Consider the following 26,748-nt stretch of genomic DNA (forward strand, 5'->3'; position numbering starts at 1 on the left):
CTACTGGAAGATTGTTTCCAAGATAGTCTGCAGCAGGAAGAGAAGATACAAAAGCCCTAGAATGGCAACAGCTCTTGGCAGAAATTCGATGAAAGCAACAGGATAGGCCAAGTGTGGTGGCTCACCCCTGTAATTCAAGCACTTTGGGGGGCCGAGGCAGGAGGATTGCTTAAGGTCAGAAGTTCAAGACCAGCCTAGGCAATGGGAGACCCCGTCTCTATTAAAAATATATATTAAAAAATAAAATAAACCGGGCTCGTTGGCTCAGCCTGTAATCCTGCACATTTGGGAGGCTGAGGTGGATTGCCTGAGCCCGTGGGTTTGAGACCCGCCTGGGCAGTGAGACCTCATCTCTACAATAAATAAAAAAATCAGCCGGGCGTGGTAGCGCATGCCTATAATTCCGGCTACTTGGAAGGCTGAGGCGGAAGGATTGCTGGAGCCCAGCAAGTCGAGGCTGCGGTGGCCGGGAGCAGCCACTGCCCTCCAGCCTGGGTGACAGAGTAAGACTCCAACTCAAAAAAAAAAAAATTTAAAAATGGGACAGTCTTTCTTAGGTTCTTTCATTTCCTAGGTTCTTAGGTTTTGTGGGTATTTGTTCTTTCCTCAGTTAAAAAGAAAAGTAATATGTACATGTTCATGGTAGAAAATGTAAAGTGAATTTTTTTGGGGGGTGGGGGTTGGAATTCCATTCTGTGGCCCAGGCTGGAGTGTAGTGGCATGCTCATGGCCCCTGAAGCTTGAGCTCAAGCAATCCTTTCTTTTTTTTTTTTTTTTGAATTGGAGTCTCACTCCGTCGCCCAGACTGGAGTGCAGTAGTATGCTTCTGGCCACTGCAGCCTTGACCTGCTGGGCTCCGGCAATCTTTCCGCCTCAGCCTCCAAGTAGCTGGAACTACAGGCGCATGCTACCACGCCCGGCTAATTTTTGATTTATTGTAGAGATGAGGTCTCGCCAAGTTGCCCAGGTGGGTCTCGAACCCGTGGGCTCAGGCAATCCACTCACCTCAGCCTCCCAAAGGCGCGGGATTACAGGCTAAGCCACCGAGCCCGGCTCAAGCAATCCTTTCTATCTCAGCCTTCCAAGTAACTGGAGCCTCAGGTGCACACCACCAAGCTTGGCTAATTTTTTGAGTTATTGTAGTGACAAGGTCTTGCCAAGTTGTCCAGGCTGGTCTTGAACGCCTGGGTTCAGGCAATCCTCTTGCCTCTGCTTCCCAAAGTGCTAGGATTATAGGCATGAGACACCATGCCTGGCTCATATTTCTCTTTAAGAACAGAAATAAATAGGGAAAAGTACATGAAGAATGAGAGACAATTAAAAAATATATACAAGCAGCCAATAAACATAGGAAGAGATTAAATTTGATCTAATTATAGCAATGCCCGTTGGTAGGAGGATATCCTGAAGGGAGCACACTTGGGCTCGACTAGGGGAGTGCATGTTGGTCCATTATCTCTGGAGCCCAGTCTGGCAACATGGACCCCAACTTGTTGACCCAGTAATTCTGCTGCTTGGTATTTTTTTTTTTTTTGAGTTGGAATCTAACTCTGTCACCCAGACTGGAGTGCAGTGGCCGCTCCCGGCCACCGTAGCCTTGACCTGTTGGGCTCCAGTGATCCTTCCGCCTCAGCCTTCCAAGTAGCTGGAACTACAGGCACGTACTACCACACCTGGCTAATTTTTTATTTATTGTAGAGATGAGGGCCTGCCAAGTTGCCCAGGTGGGTCTCGAACCTGCAGGCTCAGGCAATCCACTCACCTCAGCCTCCCAAAGGCGTGGGATTACAGGCTGAGCCACCGAGCCCGGCTACCTGCTTGGTATTATCAGTGAAACACATGAAGCAGCTTTATCAATCCTCAAGACTGAGAAACAACCCATATGTCCAAGGAAGTTAAATTATGATATAATCAGGCAACAAAATCAAGTTTGTAAAAACTACTTAGGTTATTTGAAACTGATTCAGAATAGATTTTGTGAGAGCAAAAACACAGGAAATAACTGATCTAGTATAGTTCCAGTTTCATAATACATAGATAGATCTCTAGAGCTGTATATATGCTCAGGGAAAAAAAACATTTAACAGTGGTATTAAAAGTGTATTTAAAAATCTACTTCCAGCTGGGGTCACGCCTGTAATCCTAGTACTTTGGAGGGAGAGGCAAGAGAAGTGCTTGAGCCCAGGGGGTCAAAACTAGCCTGGACAACTTGGCGAGACTCTGTCACTACAAAAAGTCAAAAAATTAGCCAAGCGTGGTGGTGTGGACCTGAGGTTCCAGCTACTTGTAAGGCTGAGGTAGAAGGATTGCTTGAGCCCAGCAAGTCGAGGCTGCAGTGGCTGTGAGCATGCCACTACACTCCAGACTAGGCAACAGAGTAAGACTCTAAGTCAAAAAAAAAAAAAAAAGAGAGAGAAATGTGAGCTATTCTTATTGATTTGAAAGGACTCTTTATGTAGTAAGGATATTAACTATGCAAGTTAAAACTGAATGCTATAAAAACTCTACAGAGGTAGCAGCTGATTAAAAAGCCAAATTAATCAAGTGCCCACTTTCTCAGGATAAAGAAAAATATTAACTATATATCAACCAGGTCTGTGGCAAATATATTTCTTAATTTAGCCTTTGACTTTTTTTTTCTCCCCAGAGGTGAGAAAGCAGGAGTTTATTAAGAAGACAAAAAAGTTCCCAAGTGGGAAGGAACCTGAAAGAGGGTTAGAGGGTTGTCCTTTTTTTTTCTGAGCTGGAGTCTCACCTGTCGCCCAGACTGGAGTGCAGTGGCCGCTCCCGGCCACCGCAGCCTCGACCTGCTGGGCTCTGGCAATCCTTCCACCTCAGCCTTCCAAGTAGCCGGAATTACAGGCATGCGCCACCACGCCCGGCTGATTTTTTGATTTATTGTAGAGATGAGGTCTCGCCAAGTTGCCCAGGCTGGTCTCGATCCCGCAGGCTCAGGCAATTCACTCACCTCAGCCACCCAAAGGCGTGGGATTACAGGTTGAGCCACCGAGCCTGGCTTTTTTTTTTTTTTTTATGAGAGACAAGGTCTCACTCTGTCACCCAGGCTGGAGCGCAGTGACATTGTCATAGCTCACTGTAGACTCAAACTCCTGGGCTCAAACAATCCTCCCACCTAAGCTTCCCAAGCATCTGGGACTACAGGAGCCACCACCATGCCTTGCTAATTATTATTATTATTTTTTAGAAACAGGGTCTCACTATGTTGCCCAGGCTGGTCTTGAACTCCTGGCCTCAAGCAATCCTCCCACCTCAGGCTCCCAAAGTGCTGGGATTACCACTGTGAGCCACTGTGCCCAGCCTCCTTTGAATTTTAATTGTTTAGGGTATTCTATGCATAAGTTGCAATAAACATTTATGTAGCCAAATCCATTCATCTTGTCCTTTATGGAGTTGGCTTTTGCTTTCATGGATATACACAGACAGGCCAGTACTTTCTCCCACCTGTCTGTCCTCACCCATAGTCATGTGCAGATCCTACCTGTGTGCCCAGGACCAGACTGTCTGAAGACCACCTGAGGCCGTGTGTTGCAGAGGGAGGTGAGGTATAGAAGCAAGTATGGCTTTTGATTCCTACCATCGGGGCATGGGGTCCCCCAACCTTCTGGATGCCAAAGAGCCTGGCGAGGGTGACTCCTCTATGCAAGCCAGGCTATCCCCCTCTCCTAATGTGTAAGGGGCTACAACAGAACCCATGCTGTCCACTGTGAAGGGGGCTGCTGGGTGGCTGGGAAGGGACGAGGCCCCACCTGAGTGAGTGCGTGATCCTTCTGGGTCAGATTCTCAATGATTTCAAAGTGGTCCACATCATGGAGTTCTTCAAAGGTGGCTTTCCATCCTCGTTGGCACAGCGTCTGGGAAGGAGAAATGCAGGAAGAGGAAGCATGAGGCGATGGAAAGAGGGAGTGGGACTCTCTCCAGGGAGCTCACACAGATGAGATGAATAAATGAGTGATGGTCTTGGGGTCTGTTTGGGTGAAACAAAGAGAAAGATGATGAGATGGTCACATGACCCTCAACCTCCAGTCACACCCTGGGCAGTGGGGATACCTGATAAAACTCCCTGGACTGTCGGTGGAATTCAGGGGAGTCGTGCTGGCCCACCACCACCAGCATGGGGCAGGTGGGATCCACAGGCTGCGGCAGGGCCACCTCCAGCAGCAGTTGGGGGCTGTTTCTCCGAGCATCCTCCCTGGGGCAGGAGGCAGACGTGCTCAGGATACAGTGAAGCCAGGCTCTGGGCGAGCTGGGGGATGAGGGGGCAAGGACTCACAGGGTCATGTGGAGAGGGGCGTTCGTGGAGGTGTACACGAGCGGCTCCAGGTCATAGACCCCACTCAACAGGAAAAAGCCTATGAAGGGGAAGAATTGCCACAGGGCCAGGCAAGATAGGGCGAGTCCACTCCCTAGGCCACAGAGGCAGGGCCAGGAGAGGGGACAGAGAAGACCCTGCCGATGGGGGCTCAGAGCCCTCCAGGTCAAGCTCCCAGCCAGCTGGTCCGACCCTCAGGCCCATAGGGAGATGAAGGCTGCCCAGGTAAGCTGCAGTCTCCATGGAAACCTTTGAGATGGGGTGTGACTCCGTGCTTGGTCCAGTTGGCCAGGAGCATCATGGCGACCAGGTGGGCCCCAGCTGAGTGACCACACAGGAAAATTCCCCTGGATGAGTCAGAGCAGAAAACTGCTTCAACTTTCAGCTTCCCCAGAACATCAAGATAGCATCAAGGAGTCCCCATTTGCCTTCTGCTCCACAAGCCATAGAGGCAAACATGGCTACATCCAGGGGGCATGATCCTCCCTCTCAGCATGACCCAACAAGAAGAAAATCTGCAGCAACACCCACTTGTTGCTCGGATACCGCCTCTGGAGAAATGCGATGCTCCGGGCTGCCTGGTCTACCATCTGATCCAGTGTGCCTGCATAGAGAACATGAGCTGGGTTGGAGGCTCTCTCTCTCCCCCAAAGTCCACCAGCCCTCAAACCTGCAGTCACCACCCTTGCTACCTTTGGGGGCAATGTCGTAAGCCACGATCACCACAGTCACTCCTCGTGCTGTCAGCGGGTCGACCATGAAGGCAGATTCATCTTTACTGCGGAGAGACACAAAAATGTCACAACTGAGGCCAGGCATGGTGGCTCAGCCTGTAATCCCAGCACTTTGGGAGGCCAAGGCGAGTGGATGGCCTGAGCCCACGGGTTCGAGATTAGCCTGAGCAACTTGGCGAGACCTCGTCTCTACAATAAATTTTAAAAAAAATTAGCCAAGTGTGGTAGTGTGCGCCTGTAGTTCTGGCTACTTGGAAGGCTGAGGCAGAAGGATCGCCAGAGCCCAGCAGGTTGATGCTGGGGTGGCCGTGAGTGTGCCACTCTAGCCTGGGCAATGGAGTGAGACTCCCACCCACCCCCCAAAAAATGTGGAGGCAACTTGGCCACTATGCTGCTTCCCCCTGTGTCCTGTCCACACAGAGCATTGCCCCTCTCTGTCGCCGTGTGATAGAGGGAAAAGGATAGACTCTGTTCTTGCCACGTCACATGCCTGCTACAGGACCTTGGGAACTTTATGTAATTTCTGAGCCTGGTTTCCTCATCTGCAAAATAGGGACAATTATGTTCCTGCTCTTGGGGAGCTGTTTTTGAGAACTGAAGATCAGAAGTGTAGAGAGCTTTGTGTGCAATAAGTGTAGTTATTAAGATGAATATGCAGCTAGGCACAGCGGCTCATGCCTGTAATTCCACCACTTTGGGAGGCCAAAGTGGGAGGATTGCTTGAGCCCAAGAGTTTGAGACCAGCCTGAGCAACATAGCAAGATCTTATCTCTATACACAATTTAAAAATTAGCTGGGCGTGGTGATGCACACCTGTAATCTCGGCTACTTGGAAGGCTGAGGCGGAAGGATCACCTGAGCCCAGAAGGTCAAGGCTGTGGTAGCCGTGAGCATGCACTGCACTCAAGCCTGGGCAACAGAGTGAGATTCTGACTCAAAAAAAAAAAAAAAATAGATAAATATGCTGAAGGGATGGTAGATATGTAAGAGACAACTCTGTCGTAAGGTCTAAGGAATAAATGTCCTCCACGATCCCAAATACCCCTCTTCTTAGCTTAGAGGGACCAACTGTCCCATTTTGCTAGGACTTTCCTTTTATTTTTTATTTTACTTATTTATTTATTTTTTTGAGTTGGAGTCTCTCTGTCGCCCAGACTGGAGTGCAGTGGCCGCTCTTGGCCACCGCAGCCTCGACCTGCTGGGCTCCGGCGAGCCTTCCGCCTCAGCCTTCCGAGTAGCTGGAACTACAGGCGCGCACTACCACGCCCGGCTAATTTTGATTTATTGTAGAGACGAGGTCTTGCTAAGTTTCCCGGGTTGGTCTCGAACCCGCGGGCTCAGCCCACAGTAAATGGAAAAGCAGTTAACCATTGCTGCTAATTAACCCTATCCTTTTTTTTTTTTTTTTTTTTTTTTTGAGTTGGCGTCTCACTCTGTTGCCCAGGCTGGAGTGCAGTGACACTCTCATGGCCACCGCAGTCTCGACCTGCTGGGTTCAGGTGATTCTTCCGCCTCAGCCTTCCAAGTAGCTGGAACTACAGATGTGCACCACCATGCCCAGCTAATTTTTTGATTTATTGTAGAGATGAGGTCTCGCCAAATTGCCTGGGCTGGTCTCAATCCCATGAGCTCAGGAAATCCTCTCACCTCAGCCTTCCAAAGTGCTGGCATTACAGGCGTGAGCCACTGCGCCCTGCTAACTCTATCTTAAAAATGAACGAACAAACAGAACACCAAATCAACAGGCTGTTCTGCAGAAACCATCATACCAATAACTTCCCTCTTGCAAACTTCTCCATGTCATGTGGGAAACTTCCCTGGGGCAGCACAGCATTTAACTCCCTAAGACAGCCTCATAAAAGTTCCCCTTTGGCCTCTGTCTCTTGGCAGACAGCAGACAGTCTCCCTTTGCTGCTGCCCGCTGCTCCCCTGCAGCATGCCTTCCCTTTAATCCATCTGCCTTTCTAAATTCATAGCTGTTTTGGAGAACACATTCACCACCTGCACCACTGGCTTCCTCTAATCGTATACACGACAGAATCCTCCCTTAGAGCCTTCAGAGGGAGGGCAGCCCCAGCAATGGCTTGATTCAGATATCCAGCCTCCAGAGAACACCTTGTTGTTGTAAGCCATCGGTCTGTGGTACTCTGTGACTGTGGCCGCAGGAGACTAGTCCACCAGGGAATGATGAATTTCCCTTTTGCTCCATCATCCAAAGTCCCCACTCACCTTCCGCTCTGCCAGTATCCTCCATGAAAGAACACAAGGAAAGGCAAGCCTGGAAAACCAACGGAGGGTGCATGAACAGGCGGCCCCACTGAGCTCTGCAGTGGGATGCCCCCCCCAGCCCCAGGCCCATCACCGACCTTCAGACATTTCATCAGGAAAGTAGATGTCCAGTTTCTCCCCTTCGCCATCGCCGTAAGGGACATGTAGCAGGCTCCTCCGGGTAGCTCGGGCCCTCCTGGTAGCTGTCTCAGAGATAGATAAATCACTGTCAGTACAAGCTTGGGTGGCAGCGATTTCTAGTTCACCTCAGGTAGAACCCTTTTGCTGAATGCTCCCTTGGGTTGACAAGTCAGCTCCAGCTATGAGCACCTCCCAGAAAGAGGCCTCCCCAGTCCTGACATCTGTCTATAAGTGAATTGTCGTACTGAAAGACATTCTTTTCAGCACAACTCTATTATCTGCTTATTATATGCATTGCACTCTTTTTTTAAGAGATGGGGAGCCAGGTGTGGTGACTCACACCTGTAATCCCAGCACTTTGGGAGGTGGAGGTGAGAGGATTGCCTGAGCTCAGAAGTTTGAGACCAGCCTGAGCAACATGGTAAGACCTCATCTCTACAATAAATCAAAAAATTAGCCAGGCAGGGTGGTGCACGCCTGTAGTAGTTCCAGCTACTTGGAAGGCTGAAGTGGAAAGATTACCTGAGCACAGCAGGTCAAGGCTGCGGTGGCAATGAGCATGCCACTGCACTCTAGCCTGGGTGACAGAGTGAGACTCCCATTCAAAAAAAAAGGAGATGGGAGACTGGGTGCAGTGGCTTACACCTGTAATCCCAGCACTTTTAGGAGGTGGAGGCGAGAGGATTGCCTGAGCCCAGGGGTTGAGACCAGCCTGAGCAACTTAGTCAGATCTCATCTCTACAATAAAATTTAAAAATTAGCTGGGTATGGTAGTGCATGCCTATAGTTCCAGCTACTTGGAAGACTGAGGTGGAAGGATCACCTGAGCCCAGCAGATAGAGGCTGCGGTGGCCATGACTGTGCCACTGCACTGCAGCCTGGGTGACAGAGTGAGATTCTAACTCAAAAAAAAAACAAAAAAAAAAAGAAAGAAAGAAAAGAAAAAGAAATGGGGTCTCACTACATTGCCCAGGTTGGAGTGCGGCGGCTATTCACAGGTGCAATCACAGCTTATTGCGGCTTTGAACTTCTAGGCTTAAGTAATCCTTCCATCTCAGCCTAATGAATCAATCAAATTTGATTGGATTTGAAGTGGCCAGTCAGGAGGTCAGGGACAGATGTAGCATCTTTCAACTTCTCTTGGCTCCTCTCAGACCCTACTTGGGGCCCAGAGCTACAATCATCACAAGGTAGGGTCTGGCAGAATCTAGAAAGCTCTGCAACATCACCAGTTATGGGCTCCCCCACCTCAATTCACATGTTGAAATGTTGACATGTTGATGTCCTAACTCCTAGTACCTCAGAATATGCCTATTTAGAAATAGTGTCATTGGGCTGGCACGGTGGCTCAGCCTGTAATCCCAGCACTTTGGGAGGCCGAGGTGAGAGGACTGCCTGCGCCCGGGGGTGCGAGACCGGTTTAGGCAACTTGTATTTATGGCATCTCTACAATAAATCACAAAAAAATTAGTGTGTGGTGACATGCATCTGTAGTTCCAGCTCCTGGGAAGGCTGAGGTGGAAGGATCGCCTAAGCCCAGCAGGTCAAGGCTGCGGTGGCCGTGAGCATGCCACTGCACTCCAGCCTGGGGGATAGAGTGAGACTCCAACTCAAAAAAAAGAAAAAAAGAAACAATGTCATTGAAGATGTAATTAGTTAAGACGGTCATCAGAATGGACCCTTAATCCAATATGACTGGTGTCCTTACACAAATATGAAATGTGTACACACACACACACACACACACACACACACGCAGAACACTGCGTAAGGACTAGAGTTATCACAAGCCAAGGAACTACCAGAAACTAGGAGGAAGAGGAATCCTGGAACAGATCCATCCCTCACGCCCTCAGAGGGAGCACAATCCCGCCCATACCTTGACTCCAGACCTCTGGTATCCAGAGTTGTGAAAAAATCAGCTTCTGTTGTTGAAGTCACCCAGTCTGTGCTACTTTGTTAAGCCAGCCCTAACAAACTGATAAACCACCTGCCTTCTCAGAGTTTACATCGTTTTGGAAGATTGTGTACTTCAGGGGATGTCTGTAGACACAGGACTCCCTGATTCTTGAGACACACTCCGTCAGAGGGAGGAAAGTAGTCAAGACTCGAGGAACCTGAGCCAGATCCTGGTCTTAGACCTCACACCCTTTCAGGAGTCTGCCACCCTGCTACTGTCCAGTAACTATCCCCTGACCTTTGGCAAGGGCCATGTAGCCCATCTCCAGAGGGCAAGCTTAAAAAAAAAAAAATTTATATCTAGCAACAATCTTTTTGGAAGGTATGGCAATTTCTAGCATACGTTACCTTATTTATCCTCATGGACTAGATGGCCTTGTCTGAAAGTCCATCCATAAGGGAATAGTTATACAACTTATGATGTGTCTATATGGAATAAAATGCTGTGCAGTCATGGAAAAGAACAGCATACTGATTGATCTGGTTTATAGGCGGTTGGGAGAGGTTGTAGTTAAAACAACTCATCATATAAACCTTGCAAACAGAGCACAGAGTTGCAATGGCCCAAAAGCTAACACTGTGCTCTAACAGTGTCCTGTTACTAATTGCTTTCCCGCCAATATCTGCTTTCCCTAGTGTGACTGATAACATCCTGGTACTGACTCATCCTGGTTCTGACTGTCAATATTTGCTTTCCTAAGGCTGCATTTCAGAGAAGTGAGTAACCATACCCTGATAGTGACGGGTTTGGTGCGGACATCTGCACTTCAAGGCCATGGGACCAGCAGCCCCTAACAGTGCCGACATCTGCATCTCAAGGCCAGGCAAATGACTGCTCAAACTCCCTAAACTGCTTCTTGGCACCCAATTAACCCCGACTAGGGTTATATAAGTGGCCTACAAGAGAACAAAGGCTGCTGGTTTCTCTCTATACAGCTAGCCAACCCCCTATTTTTCTTTTCTTTCTTTTTTGAGTTGAAGTCTCACTCTGAACCCTGACTGGAGTGCAGTGGCCGCTCACAGTCACTGCAGCCTCAACCTGCTGGGCTCCGGCAATCCTTCCACCTCAGCCTTTCAGTAGCTGGAACTACAGGCGTGTGCTACCACGCCCGGCTAATTTTTTGATTTATTGTAAGAGATGAGATCCCGCCAAGTTGCCCAGGCAGGTCTCGAACTCGCGGACTCAGGCAATCTACTCACCTCAGCCTCCCAAAGTGCGGGGATTACAGGCTGAACCATCGAGCCCGGCCCCTCCTTTTCTTTCTTTCTTTTTTTTTTTTTTTTTTTTGAGTTGGAGTCTCACTCTGACCTGCTGGGCTCTGGCGATCCTTCCGCCTCAGCCTTCCAAGTAGCTGTCAACTACAGGCGCGTACTACCACGCCGGGCTACCTCCTTTTCTTTAATAAACCTTTTTAACCACCAGTGGCTCGTCTCTTCCTTCTCAGCATACATTACACTGATAAAATGATGTCCAAGAGATGTCAGCAAGTGAGAAAATTCAAGCAGCAGCAGAAGATGAAAAACAGAATGTGCTGCCTTCTGGGGTTAAAACGTGGGGAAGACAATAGACATACATAAATTTTGTTTAAAATATTTCTGGACTGGGCATGGTGGCTCACTCCTATAATGTCAGCATTTTGGGAGGTGGAGGCAAGAGGGTTGCCTGAGCCCAGGGGTTCAAGACCAACCTGGGAAACTTGGTGAGATCTGGTCTCTACAATAAATAAAAAAAATTAGCTGGGTGTGGTGGTGTGAGCCTGTGGTTCCAGCTACTTGGAAGGCTGAGACAGAAGGTCCAGGGGATGGCTACTGAGACAGCCCAGCAGGTCAAGGCTGCGGTGGCCATGAGTGTGCTACTGCACTCCAGCCTGGGCAACAGAGTGAGACACGGACTCAAAAGAAAAAAAAAGTTTCTGGAAGGAGGCCAGATACAGGGGCTCACACCTGTAACCCCAGCACTTTGGGAAGCTGAGGTGGGAGAATTGCTTGACTCTAAGCGTTTGAGACCAGCCTGAGCAGCATAGTGAGCTAGACCTCACCTCTAAAAAAACATATATATGTATTAAAATTATAATACTTGATACATATTGATAATAAAAGATGAATACAAGTTATGTTTGACTTCTGCAATTACAATAGGTGCTCAAAGTGATTACCATCAGTGTCTAGACACTTCTGACTAGGGCAAATTAAAAGTAATACATAGATAACATCTCTTAAAATGTGCATACATTTTTTTGGCATCTTGTTTATTTCTGGAAGGAGATACAGAAACAGATACTCTGGTGGCCTCTAGGGAAATGGGCATGTACGATGAACCTGGAAAGATGTCTTCATAGAATGCACTGTTGTGCTGGGCTTGGTGGCTCAGCCTGTAATCCCGCGCCTTGGGAGGCTGAGGTGAGTAGATTGCCTGAGCCCACAGGTTCGAGACCCACCTGAGCAACTTGGTGAGACCTCATCTCTACAATAAATAAAAATTAGCCGGGTGTGGTAGCGTGCACCTGGAGTTCCAGCTACTTGGAAGGCTGAGGTGGAAGGATCGCCGGAGCCCAGTAGGTCGAGGCTGCAGTGGCTGGAAGCGGCCACTGCACTCCAGTCTGGGCAACAGAGTGAGATTCCAACTCAAAAAAAAAAAAAAAAAAAAAAGAATGCACTGTTGTACCTTTTAAACTTTGAACCATATGAAACTATCCAAAAATTAAACACAAGAATACCAGCAATATCCAAAATGAAATGACCCTGGAGCTTCCAGATGGGCAGTGATGATTACTGAACCTTGTGTCCCTCCTGCCCCAGGGGCTTGTTCCAAGCTTTTTGCAGCTAGAACACCTTCCTTCCAGGGAAGAAGCCAGGCGTAGTCATCTTCGTAGGAACTCCATTAAGTCTCAGCAGAGTGCTTTGCTCCTGGGGCTTCTGTAACAAAGTTCTGCAAATTGGGTGGCTTAAAACATAGAAATGGATTCCCTCCCAGTTTCAGAAGCCAGGAGTCTGAAATCATGGTGCCAGGGGGCCGTGCTCCTTTCAAAGCGTCTATGGAGGGATCCTGATCCCCGCCAACTCCAGTTCCTGGTGGCTTCAGGCTTTCCTTGGCTTGTGGCAGTGCCACTCCAGTCTCTGCCTCCGTCTTACATGGACTCTTTCCCTGTGCATCTCTCCTCTCCCGACTCTTATAAGGACATCTCAGAGGATTCAGGGCCCATCCTAAGCTAGTATGACCTCACTTTAGCTAATCACATCTTCAAAGATGGTATTTCCAAATTACGGTCTCATTCACAGGTTCCCAGGGTTAGGATGTGGACATATTTTGAGGGGTGGGGGGATCACTTCTATTTATTTATTTATTTACTTATTTATTTATTATTATTTTTTTAGTTGGAGTCTCACTCTGTCACCCAGACTAGAGTGCCGGCACCGCATCCTTGACCTGCTGGGCTCCGGCGATCCTTCCACCTCAGTCTTCCAAGTACCTGGAACTACAGGTGTGCGCTACCACGCCCAGCTAATTTTTTATTTTAGTGTAGAGATGAGGTCTCACCAAGTTGCCCAGGTAGGTCTCGAACCCGCGGGCTCAGGCAATCCACTCACCTCAGGCTCCCAAAGGCACAAGATTACAGGCTGAGCCACCGAGCCCGGCTATTTATTTATTTTTGAATTGGAGTCTCCCTCTGTAGCCCAGGCTGGAGTGCAGTGGTATGCTCACGGCCACCACAGCCTCAACCTGCTGAGCTCAGGTGACCCTTCCACCTCAGCCTTCCAAGTAGCTGGTACAGCAGGCACGTGGTTCCCACATGCCAGGGCCAGACACTGCTCTGGCACACCTGGCTACTCTTTTGATTTATTGTAGAGATGAGGTCTCGCCAAGTTGCCCAGGCTGGTCTCAAACTCGTGGGCTTTGGCAATCTTCTCACCTCGGCCTCCCAAAGTGCTGGGATTATAGGCGTGAGGGATAACCTCTATTTAGAACTACAGATGCTAAGTGTTTTCCAGTTAGTCAGCAGAGTCCTAAGGCCTCTGGGGGCCACCCTGCAGGCCCTCACCCCACCCATCCCATCCTGCCACATCAAGGCTCCAGACACCCTTTACCCGCATCTGTGCTCAAGCACTATGATCCCAACCCCTGGGGTGCTGGGTTGATCTCCCCAAAAGATAGGCAATCCAGTTTCCAGTGCATCTCAGAAAGGGTTCCTCATATCAACTTGCAACTCAGAATCCAGGTCCTTGGAGGTTCCCCAGTCCCCAGTCTTGGAGGACACAGTGGGTTTCATAAAACTGTGCTTCCCTCAGGTGAGTGACTGATTTTGCAGCTCCAGGAGGGCAAACATGACGGGGAAAGAAACAGCATGGGATAGAGAGCTCACAGGAATCATGTTTTCTCTAGTGTGCATTCACTGTACAATGGGCCTTCTCCATTTCAGCTGGACCCTCAAGGCCAGGAGAAAGCAATGTGATGGCCAATGCCAAGTTTCCCACATGCCAGGGCCAGACACTGGCAGGAAGGCTGCCTTCGCAGGACACCAACATGGTTGCAAAATCAGTTTTGTCAGTGCCCAAGGACTCTCTAGGTACTGATAAGAAAAGATCTCCAAGAAATACTGAGCGAAACAGGCAGGGCGGAAATGTATGTACCACACTGTCATTTGGATAAAAGAGAGGGGGAGTCTGTATTCATATTAACAACAGTGGTCACTTTGGCAGGGACCCTGGGAACTGGGCGGATGAGAGGGGAAGGAGCATTTCTCTGAGAAGCCTTTTGTGAATTTTTTATTTTTTTTTGAGTTGGCATCTCACTCTGTCGCCCAGACTGGAGTGCTGTGGCACGCTCCCGGCCACCGCAGCCTCGATCTGCTGGGCTTCGGCAATCCTTCCGCCTCAGCCTTCCAAATAGCTGGAACTACAGGCGTGCACTACTGCGCCTGGCTAATTTTTTATTTAGCCAGGCGCAGTAGAGACGAGCCACCGAGTCAGGCCCTTTTGTGAACTTTTAACCATATAAACTTTAATAAGTTTTCTTGAGAAAAATTAATAAAAGTCACTTATTTTTATCAATGTTCAATTAACTCATAACTTTTACAAAGTTCCTTAAATGTTTAAACATGGGCTCGGTGGCTCAGTCTGCAATCCCAGCACTTTGGGAGGCCAAAGCAAGTGCATTGCCTGAGCCCGCGGGTTCGAGACCAGCCCAGGCAACTTGGCGAGACCTCGTCTCCACAATAAAAAGAAAATAGTTTAAACACAGTTACAAAATAGGATTAAATTCTCAATAAACACTTCAAAGTACAATCACAAATACAGTGTATTTGATTCACTTAGCAGAATCTTGTGATTTTTATCAACTAAAACACATCTATTTAATAATAGCTTGATTTTGTTCAGCATGTCCTGCAGTATGGTCTGAAGAAATACACAGAAAACGTCTTCTTTCTTCTTTTTTTCAAATTGGGGTCTCAGTCTGTCACTCAGGCTGAAATATAGTGGCACGATCATGGCTTACCACAGCTTCGACCTCCAGGGCTAAGTAAGGTGACTCTTCTGCCTCAACCTCCTGAATAGCTGGGACTACAGGCACATGCTACCATGTCCACCTCATTTTTTGATTTTTCTCTAGAGACAAGGTCTTGCTATGTGCCCAGGTTGGTCTCGAACTCCTGGGCTCAAGTGGTCCTACTGCCTCAGCCTCCCAAAGCATTGGGATTACAGGCGTGAGCCACTGCACCAAGCCCTTGCTTCATTTCCAGTTACTTGGTTTGCTGTTCTAAGGCTGCAAGGTGAGTTTATTCAACCAGTTCTTCCTGTGGCTCAAGATAAATACCCTGACATCATTGAAGATACCTGTTTCTCAAACCACATGTGTTCCCATGGGCTGTCCCTCTACTGCTTGTCCTGGATCTGGAGTCTCCTCCCCACCACACTGAGACCACTATGGCTGGATCCCCCTTAGTCTGTCTCCTGGAAGGCAGCAGCCATCCCTCTCCTCTCCTGGCTTCTTATAATGTGAGCCAGTTAAAATGTGCTCAAATCCATCCTGGACTCCTGTCTGAGACAGTTCTGGCCGCCATAACAAAATCTCATAGACTAGGGGGCTTAAGCAATGGAAATTTATTTCTCATAGTTCTAGAGACTGGAAGTCCAAGATCAAGGCGCCAGCAGAACTGGAGTGTGGGGAGGGCTCCCAATTGGGTTACAGACCTGCAGCCAATTTTTAAAAAAAATAAAGACAGGGTCTAGCTATGTTGCCCAGCCTGGTCTTGAGCTCCTAGGCTTAAGTGATCCTCCCACCTCAGACTCCAAAAGTACTGGGACGACGCCATCACACCTAGCCCCAATCCTTTGTGAAAGGCACCTGGTCTATCTCCAATGTAATGCTGTCACAAATTACCCTGTCTTGAAGAGCCTGGGACATACATTACTGCACCGTGTGCAAGTATCCATAGGAAGTACTCTCAGGAGTGGAATTGTGGGTCAAAAGGTAAATGCATTTGTCATTTTGAAGCCAGCACCAATTGCCCTCTGTGGGGGCTTGCCAACAACACTGCCCCCAGCACAATGTGCACCATGGGCTAATCAGAGTGGGGTCAGAGAGTGATAAAATTAACACAAGAGTTCTTTTTTTTTTGAGTTAGAGTTTCACTCTGTCGCCCAGACTCTGTCGCCCGGGAGTGGCCACTGCAGCCTCGACCCACTGGGTGCTGGTGATCCTTCCTCCTCAGCCTTCCAAGTAGCCGGAATTACAGGCACGTGCTACGACGCCCGGCTGATTTTTTGATTTATTGTAGAGATGAGGTCTTGCCAAGTTGCCCAGGTGGGTCTTGAACCCACAGGCTCAGGCAATCCACTCACCTCAGCCTCCCACAGCGCGGGATTACAGGTTGAGCCACTGAGCCCAGCTAACACAAGAGTTCTTAAAGCACATGAGTGGACTAGATGAATGTTGTGCTAAAATTAAGAAAAAGATCATGGAATTGATGTTCTAAGTGGAATAGCAATTAAAACCAAGCAGCTGTAGGTATCCACTATCATGGATAAGTGTCCCTCAGGTATTAAAAGAACGAGTGATCCTGACAAAGAGAAATGGTCTCTCTCTAGCAGGTGGTTCAGTGGGCAGGAGGGCAGCTGGGGTGCAGAGACAGAGAACAGGTGACCCACAGTTTCCCCTGGAGTGTGAATCCCACCAGCTCTCCAGGCCCTGCTCCCAAGGGCAGGAACACAGGAGTGTTTCCACAAGACGCTCCAGAATAAACTTGATCGCAAACTGCCATTCTCTTAAAGCGAAATTTGAGTTTCTATTATTTACAACCCAAAGTGTCAAAACTCTTACAGACAAAAACTCCAGGGCCTGGGAAGCTGGTTTCATGAACTCAACATGAATATTGTGTTAGAGCAGTTAGGGGAAGCCGAGGCCAGAAACCCTAGACTCACCCAAGTATGGCACAGGGAGACCAGGCAGTCAGAGAAGCCTGAACACCAAGGGTTTATTAGCCTAGCTCATTTCAAAACTAGACCCTCCCTGTTTTTAAATTCTTTTAGCAAGCAAATATTTATGTAAGCATTAGCCATGTGTCCGTATTGTTTTAGATTCTGGGAAACAACAGTGACTAAAACAATTAAAAATTCCAATCGTCATGCCTGTAATCCCAGCACCTTGGGAGGCCAAGGCAGGAGATCACTTGAGCCTGGGGGTTCAAGACTAGCCTGGGCAACATAGTGTGACCCTGTCTCTAAATATCTCATTTCTTCTCCCCCCAAGGGAGCGCCACTCCCCAAAGGCTGACACAAACAAAGAATGAGTGTCTGCTAGGACCAAGGATAAGCTGGAGAGGCTGGGGTGAGGTCAGGGTGGAGGAGGAGGTCTGGGGCTCCAGTCAAAGTAAGTTTTTAGTCAAATCCATGAGAACCAAAAGTCAGAAAAACCGAGCTCAGCGAGAGGAGGGTAAGGAATTCAGTAGAAGAGTGGAGGGCAAAGGGCTGGAGTCAAAACTGGAGGAACAGGAGGGGAGGGGCCAGGGGAGAAGATTCCGGGCACCCAGCACAGAGCTCTGTACCCCTGGGGCATGGGGATATGCAGATGGCAGAGAGAGAGAGAGGTGGGAGTGATGTAAAATGTTCAGGTACTGGAGTGTCTACTAAGAAGTTTAGGAACACTTTTTAAAAACAATTGTTGGCAGTGAAATTCACATAATATAAAATTAACCGTTTTAAAGTGAACGACTTGGTAACATTTAGTACATTCACAACGTTGTGAAACTATCACCTCTAACTAGTTCCAAAACATTTTCATCACCCCAGAAAGAAAGCCCATATCTGTTAGTTTCTTCCCCTTGCTCCTCTCCTTAGCCCCTGACTACCACAAATCTGCTGTCTGTCTCTATGGATTTAGCTATTCCAGATGTTTCATATAAACGGGAAGCATACAATGTGTGTGAATTTTTGCTACCAGCTTCTATCACTTAGTATCACTTTTTTTTCCCTTGTTTCCTTCCCTCCCTCCCTTCCTTCCTTTTTTTGAGTTTGGGGTCTCATTCTGTCACCCAGGCTGGAGTGCTGTAGCATGATCACAGCTCACTGCAGCCTCAACCTCCTGGGCTCAGGTGATCCTTCTGCCTCAGCCTCCTGAGTACTGGGACTCAGGGACTACAGATGTGTACCACCATGCCCAGCTAATTTTTTAATCTTTTTGTAGCGATGAAGTCTCATTATGTTGTCCAGGCTAGTCTTGAACATCTGGTTTCAAGTAATCATCCCACCTTGGCTTCTCAAAGTGCTAGGATTACAAGGGTGAGCCACCATGCCCAGCCTAGTATAATGTTTTCGAGGTTCACTCATGTGTCAGGACTTCATTCCTTTTTATGGCTGAATAATATTCCATTGTATGTATATACCACTGATGGATATTTGGGTTGTTTCCACCTTTGGCTAATGTGAATAATACCGATACAGCATGAACATGCATGTTCATGCACCTGTTTGAGTACCTATTTTCAATTCTTGGGTACTAGAAAAAATGTTTAATGTTGATTATGCTATTAAAAACAAAACCGTGGCCAGGCTCAGTAGCTCAGCCCGCAATTCCAGCACTTTGGGGGGCCGAGGCGAGTGGATTGCCTGAGCCTGCAGGTTTGAGACCAGCCTGGGCAAGTTGGTGAGACCTCTTCTCTACAATAAATAAAAAATTAGCTGGGCATGGTAGTGCGTGCCTGTAGTTTCAGCTACAGGAAGGCTGAGGCGGAAGGATCACCGGAGCCCAACAGGCAGACGCTGGGGTGGCCAGGAGCGTGCCACTGCACTCCAGCCTGGGCGACAGAGACTCCAACTCAAACAAAAAAACCAAAACTGCAAAATATAAGTACAGAATGCTTTCTCCTAAGAGAAGTGACTAGAAGAAACCACACCAAAACATTAACAATAGGTGGCAGAATTACTGATGACTTTATTTTTAAAGACTCCTTTTCAGGAAGCATATGCTCCTTTTGTAATCAGAAAACAATGGTGACTAAAAAGTTTTAGGTAACAATAGCCAACCACAGATTGTGCAGAACCTCTCTCCTTAATGTGTAATAACAAGGCTGGGCACCATGGCTCCTGCCTGTAATCCTAGCCCACTGGGAGACTGAGGAAAGAGGATTGCTTGAGCCCAGGAATTTGAATCCAGGCCGGGCAACATAGCGAGACCTCGTCCCCATGAAAAAATAAAATTAAAAATTAAAAAAATTAGCTGGGTGTGGCAGCACACACCTGTAGTCCCAGCTACTCGGAAGGCTGAGGCAGAAGGATCATCTGAGCCCTGGAGGTCGAGGCTGCAGGGAGCCAACAGAGCGAGAGTCCAACTCAAAAAAAAAAAAAAAAAAAAGAGAAAAGAAAGGTGTGGTAATGATGTAAGTACAAAAGGTGAAAGTAAGCATTTGGAAAATATGCCATTTGGCAGAACGTTTTGTTCAAGAATGTTCACTTAGTCACAATGGCCAAAGGTGGAGGAAACAACCCAACTGTCCACTGACTGGTAAAGAAATTATGAACTGCCACACAATGGAATATTAGGCACATACTACGACATGGATGAATCTTGAAAACATCACGCTCAGTGGAAGAAGTTGGACACAAACGGCTACATGTTGGTGTGTCTCCATTTTTGTGAAACAACTGGAACAGGTAAAACCATGGAGACAGAAAACAGATTAGTGCTTGCTGGGGGAAGAGGGAGTGACGGCTAATGGGTACAGGGTTTCCTTCTGAGGTGATAAGGAGGTTTTGGAACTACACAGTGTTGATGAATGCCCTTTGTGAATGTACAAGAGCGCTACTGAATCGTACACTTTTAAATGATTAAATAATAAATTTTAAGTTGTGTATTTTACCACAGTTTGAGACAGATTGTGGCTTACAAGCGTGCGCCTTTGTTTTCTTTCTTTCATTTCTCTAGCTGAGAGGAAAAAAACCAATCACTTAGCCTGCGAATACAGGAAAGGGAGCCAGGAGCCTCGGTAGAGGCGGGGGCTGTCAATCACGAAGCCCCACCCACCAACACTGGTGATTGGTCCTCTTGGGAGCGAGGCGTGGTTTGAGTTTCTTGGGATTAGGAACTGTCCCCAAGCCTTGATTTAGGGGACTTGCCTGAATCTCAGAGGCGGGGTTCCCGGAACTGCCACAGCAGGGACCACGGCAGAAGCAGGGACAGTCTGAGGCACTGGAGGGAAGCCCAAGGAGCCAGAAACTGGAATGTCAAATGTATCCAGTGCCTCCCAGAGGAGAATAGCCCAAACGTCCCACTTCCCACTGGGGGACAATTGGCCGCACCATGGGGCACGCCTGAGACACCCACATCACCACGGCGAAGACTTGCCAGGCTCTCAAACTGGAGCTCGCCAAAACAATTTAGTGGGATAATAAATAGAATAAGATAGAATAGGACAGAAAATAGTGTCTTGCATCAAGTAATGTAGTGTGGTTTACACAAGACATGTGCGTGTGTATTAAAATATGTAAAATATACATAACATAAAATTTACCATCTTCACCTTTTTTTTGGGGGGGGTCGGAGTGTCACTCTGTCTCCCAGGCTGGAGTGCAGTGGCATGATCATAGCTACTGCAGACTTGACCTGCCGGGCTTAGTGATTCTTACGGATCCTTACTCCTCAGCCTTCCAAGTAGCTGGAATCACAGGTGCGCACCACTACACCCAGCTAATTTTTTGATCTATTGTAGAGACGATGTCTCCTCAAGTGCTCATGCTAGTCTCAAACTCCTGGGCTCAGACAATCCTTTCATCTCTGCATCCCAAAGTGCTGGGATAACAGGCGTGAGGCACTGCGCCCAGCCATCTTCACCATTTCAAAGTGTACAGTTCAGTGGCATTAGGTATGCTATTATGTGACAAACTCCAGAACTTTTCATCTTGCAAAACTGAAACTCTGTCCCAATGAAACAATAACTCCCCATTCCTCCCTCCCCCACCCCTGGCAACCACCATTCGACTTCCAGTCTTTGTGAATTTGGCTACTCTAGGGATCTCGTTTAAATGAAATACACAGTATTTGAACTTTGCATCTGGACAAAATATACTTACCACATTTTGCTTATTGTAAAATGTAATTTTAAGTAGGATCATGGAAAAACAAGTTTAAAGCTACTGATGAAGGAAATAGTTCTTAAAACCCTGCTTTGCTAGTCCTCTTCTGCTCAAACTCACACAGCAATTAAACTTTGTGCCCCATGTGTCTAGATGAGGGAGGCCAGGCCTTGCTGAGGGACGGAGATGATTCACACATTAGAAAAGATTCTCCCCCACCGCAAGTTCAAAGGTAGATGTTGTGAGGACGAATCAAAACTAAGAAAAATATTTAATTCTCTCTGGCGCAAAAAAGGAAAAGCATTTACGCCCTCCCTTTTCTTAGAGCATTTATTTTAGAAAAGCTATCAGTGCAAATCTTTTCTCTGCTTCTTTGAGAAGAATGTTCACATTTTAAAAGCTAAATGGCCGGGGGCGATGGCTCATACCTGTAATCCCAGTACTTTGGAAGTCCGAGGTGAGAGGATTGCCTGGGCCCAAGGGTTCGAGACCAGCCTGGGCAACTTGGCAAGACCTTGTCTCTACAATAAATCATAAAATTAGCTGGGTATGGTAGCGCGCACCTGTAGTTCCATCTACTTGGAAGGATGAGGTAGAAGGATTGCCTAACCCCAGCAGGTCGAGGCTGCAGTGAGCGTGCCACTGCACTCCAGCCTGAGTGACAAAGAGTGAGACGTCAACTCAAAAAAAAAAATTCAGTTATTAAGATCAATAATATAGCCGGGCTTGGTGGCTCAGCCTGTAATCCCGCGCCTTTGGGAGGCTGAGGTGAGTGGATTGCCTGAGCCTGCAGGTTCGAGACCCGCCTGGGCAGGCGAGACCTCATCTCTACAATAAATCAAAAAAAATTAGCCGGGCGTGGTAGTGCGTGCCTGTAATTCCGGCTACTCGGAAAGCTGAGGCGGAAGGATCGCCGGAGCCCAGCAGGTCGAGGCTGCGGTGGCTGGGAGCGGCCACTGCACTCCAGTCTGGGCGACAGAGTGAGACTCCAACTCAAAAAAAAAAAAAAAAAATCAATAATATTTCATTGCACTATTTTAAAAACCAAATTTAATGCCAAAATCTATGATGAATAAAATGTCAAGTTTTTAAATAGAGACAGGCTCCAACCTATATGTGTATAGTGCTGCCTCACTCACCTTGCCCTAATCTTTGGCCTGTCACGGGCTTGTGATCTTCACCTATAAAATGGGTTAGTTGTACCTGTAGTACCACCAGGTCTATTGGAACCTCAGGAAAAAAAAGGTTTTTTTTTTTCTTTTTAAAGAGACAGAATCTCGCTATGTTGCCCAGGCTGATCTTGAACTCCTGGTCACAGGTTATCCTTCTACCTCAGCCTCCCAAAGTGCTGGGATTACAGATGTGAACCACCACACCTGACTGAGAGAGAGTATTAAAAAGTTTCTGAACACATTGGGCAGCACACTCTTCTTAGATTGTGCTTTTAATAAACAATTTTTTTTACATTTATTTTTTGGAGACAGGGTCTCACTATGTTGCCCAGGTTAGTCTTGAATTCTGATCCTCCCACATTGGCCTCTCAAAGTGTTGGGATTACAGGTGTGAGCCACCTCACTGGCCTTTCATGCTTTTTTTAAAAAATATTTTTCTTATTTTACTTTTCAGTCACCTGAGATGAAGATTCAATAGCTCAATGCTTTTACATCTGACTCCCTTTCTCAATGAGGTCAGGTCTTTTATTTCACAAGACATTTAAAAGAGGCAAACAAGCCGGGCTCGGTGGCTCAGCCTGTAATCCCGCGCCTTTGGGAGGCTGAGGTGAGTGGACTGCCTGAGCCCGCGGGTTCGAGACCCACCTGGGCAACTTGGCGAGACCTCATCTCTACAATAAATCAAAAATTAGCCAGGTGTGGTAGCGTGCGCCTGTAGTTCCAGCTACTTGGTAGGCTGAGGTGGAAGGATCACCGGAGCCCAGCAAGTCGAGCACTCTAGACTGGGCGACACAGTGAGACTCCAACTAAAAAAAACAAATTTTTTAAAATAAAAGAGGCAAACAGGTTTTCTTTAAGCTCATGCATATTTGAACACATACCCACATATTTATGGAGCAAATAGAGGTGTATTTGGCTCAGAGCTGAGCACAGCAAGAAACCCTGAGGAGTCCAGGAAGCAGCTCCATCCCAATCTACGAGGACAAGGAGAATGGTGGAGTGTGCTGCAACAAACCTCCAACAAGCCTGTTTCTCCTTCTGGGTTATCTATGTTTAGAAATCCACCGAGCCTAGGAGCCCAGGCGGTGCTCTCCGAAAGGCTGAGTGTTCAGCCTGTTGGAACAAAGCAGATTCACCAACGTCCAGTTTTCCCGACTGAGTGCACAGGCTGGCTGCTTCCTCATCCACACTTCCACCTTCGAGGCTGCTTCTGCAGCCCAGCGCCATGCTTCATCAAGTATCTACCCTCTGCAGACACAGGGCAGAGACAGAAATCTGCCTTAAGACACCACGAGTTTATGTCCCCAAGTTCTGATTTCTTTAAAGAAAGGCATCATTGCTTTTTAGAAATAGCAACAGCATTCCGCATTCAGCTGGGGGTCGGGGGTGGGGAGATATCTTCCCTTTTGCATTTCCCCTCCAGCCATGGCACATGATCTTCTGGGCCTGGGCATGGAGGTCCTGAGCCATAGGCCTCCCCTGTCTTCATCAGTTCCTGTAGCAAAGGGTCCTGGGCACCTGCCCCTGAGCTGAGGAGGCTTACAGAGTACCTAGTGTTTGGTAAGTGCCCCTCCAGGCTCAGGTAGCGCAGCTCTGCTTCCCTCCCTTTAAAGGCCACCCAACATGGGTCACACCAGTACCCTCGATTCCTATCTGTGTGTAGGTCCTCAAGGCTTCCTCTGGTCCCAGGCGCACGACCCATCTGCTGGGGAGGTACTGTTTCTCCAACTCCTATGGAACACAAACACAGGACTCTGTAAGACCTTCGTTTGAAACCTAGTGTGCACCCCCGACCCCCCCCCACGCCTGGATGCTCCTCTCAGCCTTAGAAGCTCCCTCCGTGATATCCCAGGTTCTCGAAGATGCCCTCTGCTTCCTTCAAGCCTCTGCTCCCTACTCTTCCCTACTAGGTGCTCCCATTAGCTGCATCAGATACAACAATGACAACGCCCTCAGATCTGACAGCTGTGCCTTTAACCAGTCAACAGCCTTGAGAGGAGAGATGAGGTCCCGTAAATGTGTCCAGTTAATGTCAGCACGGGCACCACTCCTACAGCAGCTAAGATCACAGGAGGCAGCCCAGGTGATGGCTAAAGAGAAGGAGCTGATTTTCCCTGAGAGGGTGCTATTGTGACCACAGGAAGACACAGGACAGTCAAGGGCACAGAGGTGAGAAGGGAGGAATCAGAGATCAGTTTGTAAATGTTGACCAGTCAGATTGTTGATGCACAGATGTGAGGCTGGGAAGCTGCGGCTGGCAAAGGGACGGTCAGGAATGTCAGGCTAGGATGTTCGAACTTATTGCAGAAATTAACAAGGAACCAGATTGGAGAAAGGGCTCAGAGCCATCATCATGGGAAATTTGAAGAATGGGGGGCCTCACACAAAAGTCTGGAGACAAACACCATCCAACCTCCATAACTTACTGGCTATTTTACCCTGGGCAAGCTACTCAGTCTCTGGGATTCAGTTCTCTCACCAGTAGAATGGGCACACTAGCCGCCTTACAAGATTAAAAGTGAGAAGGCGTGTACATGAACCACATGTAAGCAAACCACTCAGTTATGGGTGGGCTCCTCCTCCTGATGAATGGGGCTTTTGGTCAGAGGTCCTTGGAGCTGTACAATCTGTAAAGATTATTACCTATAGGATGCTTATAGCCACACCTGGCACACTCTGTGATTGCTACCATTATCTTTATTTTTATTTATTTTTGAGTCAGAGTTTCACTCTGCTGCCCAGGCTGGAGTGCAGTGGTACAATCACAGCTCACCACAGCCTTGACTTTCTGGGCTCAGGTGTAGATCCCTCTGCCTCAGCCTCCCGAGTAGCTGGGACTACAGGCACAAGCCACCACATCCAGCTAAATTTTTTTATTTTTTATTTTTTTTGTAAAGATGGGGTCTTGTTATGTTGCCCAGGCAGGTCTCGAACTCCAGGCCTCAAGCAATCCTCCCGTCTCGGCTTTCCAAAGTGCTGGGATTATAGGCATGAGACACTGCACCAGGCTCCGTCATCTTTATTGCTATTACTTATGATAATGTGCTCGGTTTCTGAGAGTCCCTGGATACTGTAGGCAAGAGTGTGTGTGTGTGTGTGTGTGTGTGTGTGTGTGTGTGTGTGTGTGTAGAGGGGAAGACAGGGAGGGAGGGAGAGAGACAGAGAGAGAATATGAGATTTTCCTGTATCTATAACTTTTTTAAAAAAGATTTTCCCGTATCCATAACTTTTTTTTTCTTCCGAGGTGGAGTCTCACTCTGTCGCCCAGGCTGGAGTGTAGTGGCACGCCCACAGGCACTGCAGCCTCAACCTGCTGGGCTCAGGTGATCCTTCCGCCTCAGCCTTCCAAGTAGCTGGAACTACAGGCAAGCACCACCACGCCTGTCTAATATTTTGTTTCATTGTAGAGATGAGGTCTCGCCAAGTTGCCCAGGCTGGTCTGGAACCCATGGGCTCAGGCATTCCTCTCATCTCAGCCTCCCAAAGTGCTGGGATTATAGGCATCATGCCCAGCCTTATCCATAACTTCCATCAGGTTTTCAGATGTGATTCAGACTGGAGAAATAACCACTGTCTAAAATGCAGAAAAGCTAGTTAGGAAATTACAATCAAATACTAATCATAACAAGCGCCAGGTACTCACCGTGTGCTTTGCAAACATCATTTCTAACCCTCACAACTACCCCGCAGTAAACATTGGCCTTTCTACATCCTCCAGGGTCTGACTTACAAGCACAGAGCCAAACACATTGCATAACCTCACATCCAGGGCTGGAACTTTGGCCCCTAACTTCCCACAGCTCTACAGATATTAACATAGACAGGACTTCAATTTTCTCTATCCTTAAAATCGGCCTAGGCCCAGTATGGTGGCTCACGCCTGTAATCCTGGCAATTGCAGAGGCCGAGGTGGGAGAACTGCTTGAGCCAGGAGTTTGAGAACAGCCCAGGCAACACAGAGAGACCTCACCTTCACACACACACACAAATCAAGTAATTAGCCAGGCATGGTGGCAAGCAGCTGTAGTCAGTCTCAGCTCCTTAGGAGGCTGAGGCAGGAGGAACGCCGGAGCCCGGAAGGCTCACGCTGCGGCGAGCCTTGATTGTACCACTGCCCTCCCCTCTGGGCGACAGAATGAGCCTCCATCTCAAAAAAAAAAAAAAAAAAAAAAAATCAGGCTAACAAAAAATCTGCCAGTGGCGAGAAGTAAAATAGATCATGGTGCTCAAGCTTTGGGACTTGCACGCGGTAGGTGCTCAACGAGCCCACAGGAGTGGCCTAGATGGCCTCTAAGCTTTAAATCTAATCAATGAGCGAAACTCCGTGGCCCCAGCCCCTCAGCCCCTTCCAGCAATCTGCCTACCTCCGGAGACATCCTTTTCCAGGGAGCCTCGTCCTTGCGGTCCACACCGAGAGCATCCATACTGCTACCTACCGCCCGACGGGCGCGTGTCCCTCCTTTTTATACTCGGAGGGCGGGGCTCCGCCCAGGCCCCGCCCCTTAGCCGCCCGGCGCTCTGGTTTCCCTAGCCCGCCTATCACCGCGCGCCTCTCGAATCCCTCCCGCGACAGGGCGGG

General features: G+C 48.2%; 1 protein-coding gene across 1 annotated transcript; it reads right to left on the reverse strand.

The window, feature by feature from the left end:
- AFMID (arylformamidase) lies at positions 1–26,593 on the reverse strand. Its single transcript, XM_021713601.1, has 11 exons — positions 26,534–26,593; positions 23,810–23,900; positions 7,431–7,535; positions 7,294–7,342; positions 5,023–5,108; positions 4,862–4,934; positions 4,580–4,677; positions 4,292–4,370; positions 4,069–4,210; positions 3,768–3,872; positions 1–27 (listed from the first exon to the last, which is right to left on the reverse strand). Exons 1-11 carry the CDS (start codon positions 26,591–26,593, stop codon positions 1–3), a joined length of 915 nt encoding a protein of 304 aa, XP_021569276.1.
- Positions 26,594–26,748: the final 155 nt, after the last annotated feature.

The sequence above is a fragment of the Carlito syrichta genome, unplaced genomic scaffold, assembly GCF_000164805.1.
Source record: "Carlito syrichta isolate Samal-C Ts95f unplaced genomic scaffold, Tarsius_syrichta-2.0.1 Scaffold304629, whole genome shotgun sequence".
Lineage (NCBI taxonomy): Eukaryota > Metazoa > Chordata > Mammalia > Primates > Tarsiidae > Carlito > Carlito syrichta.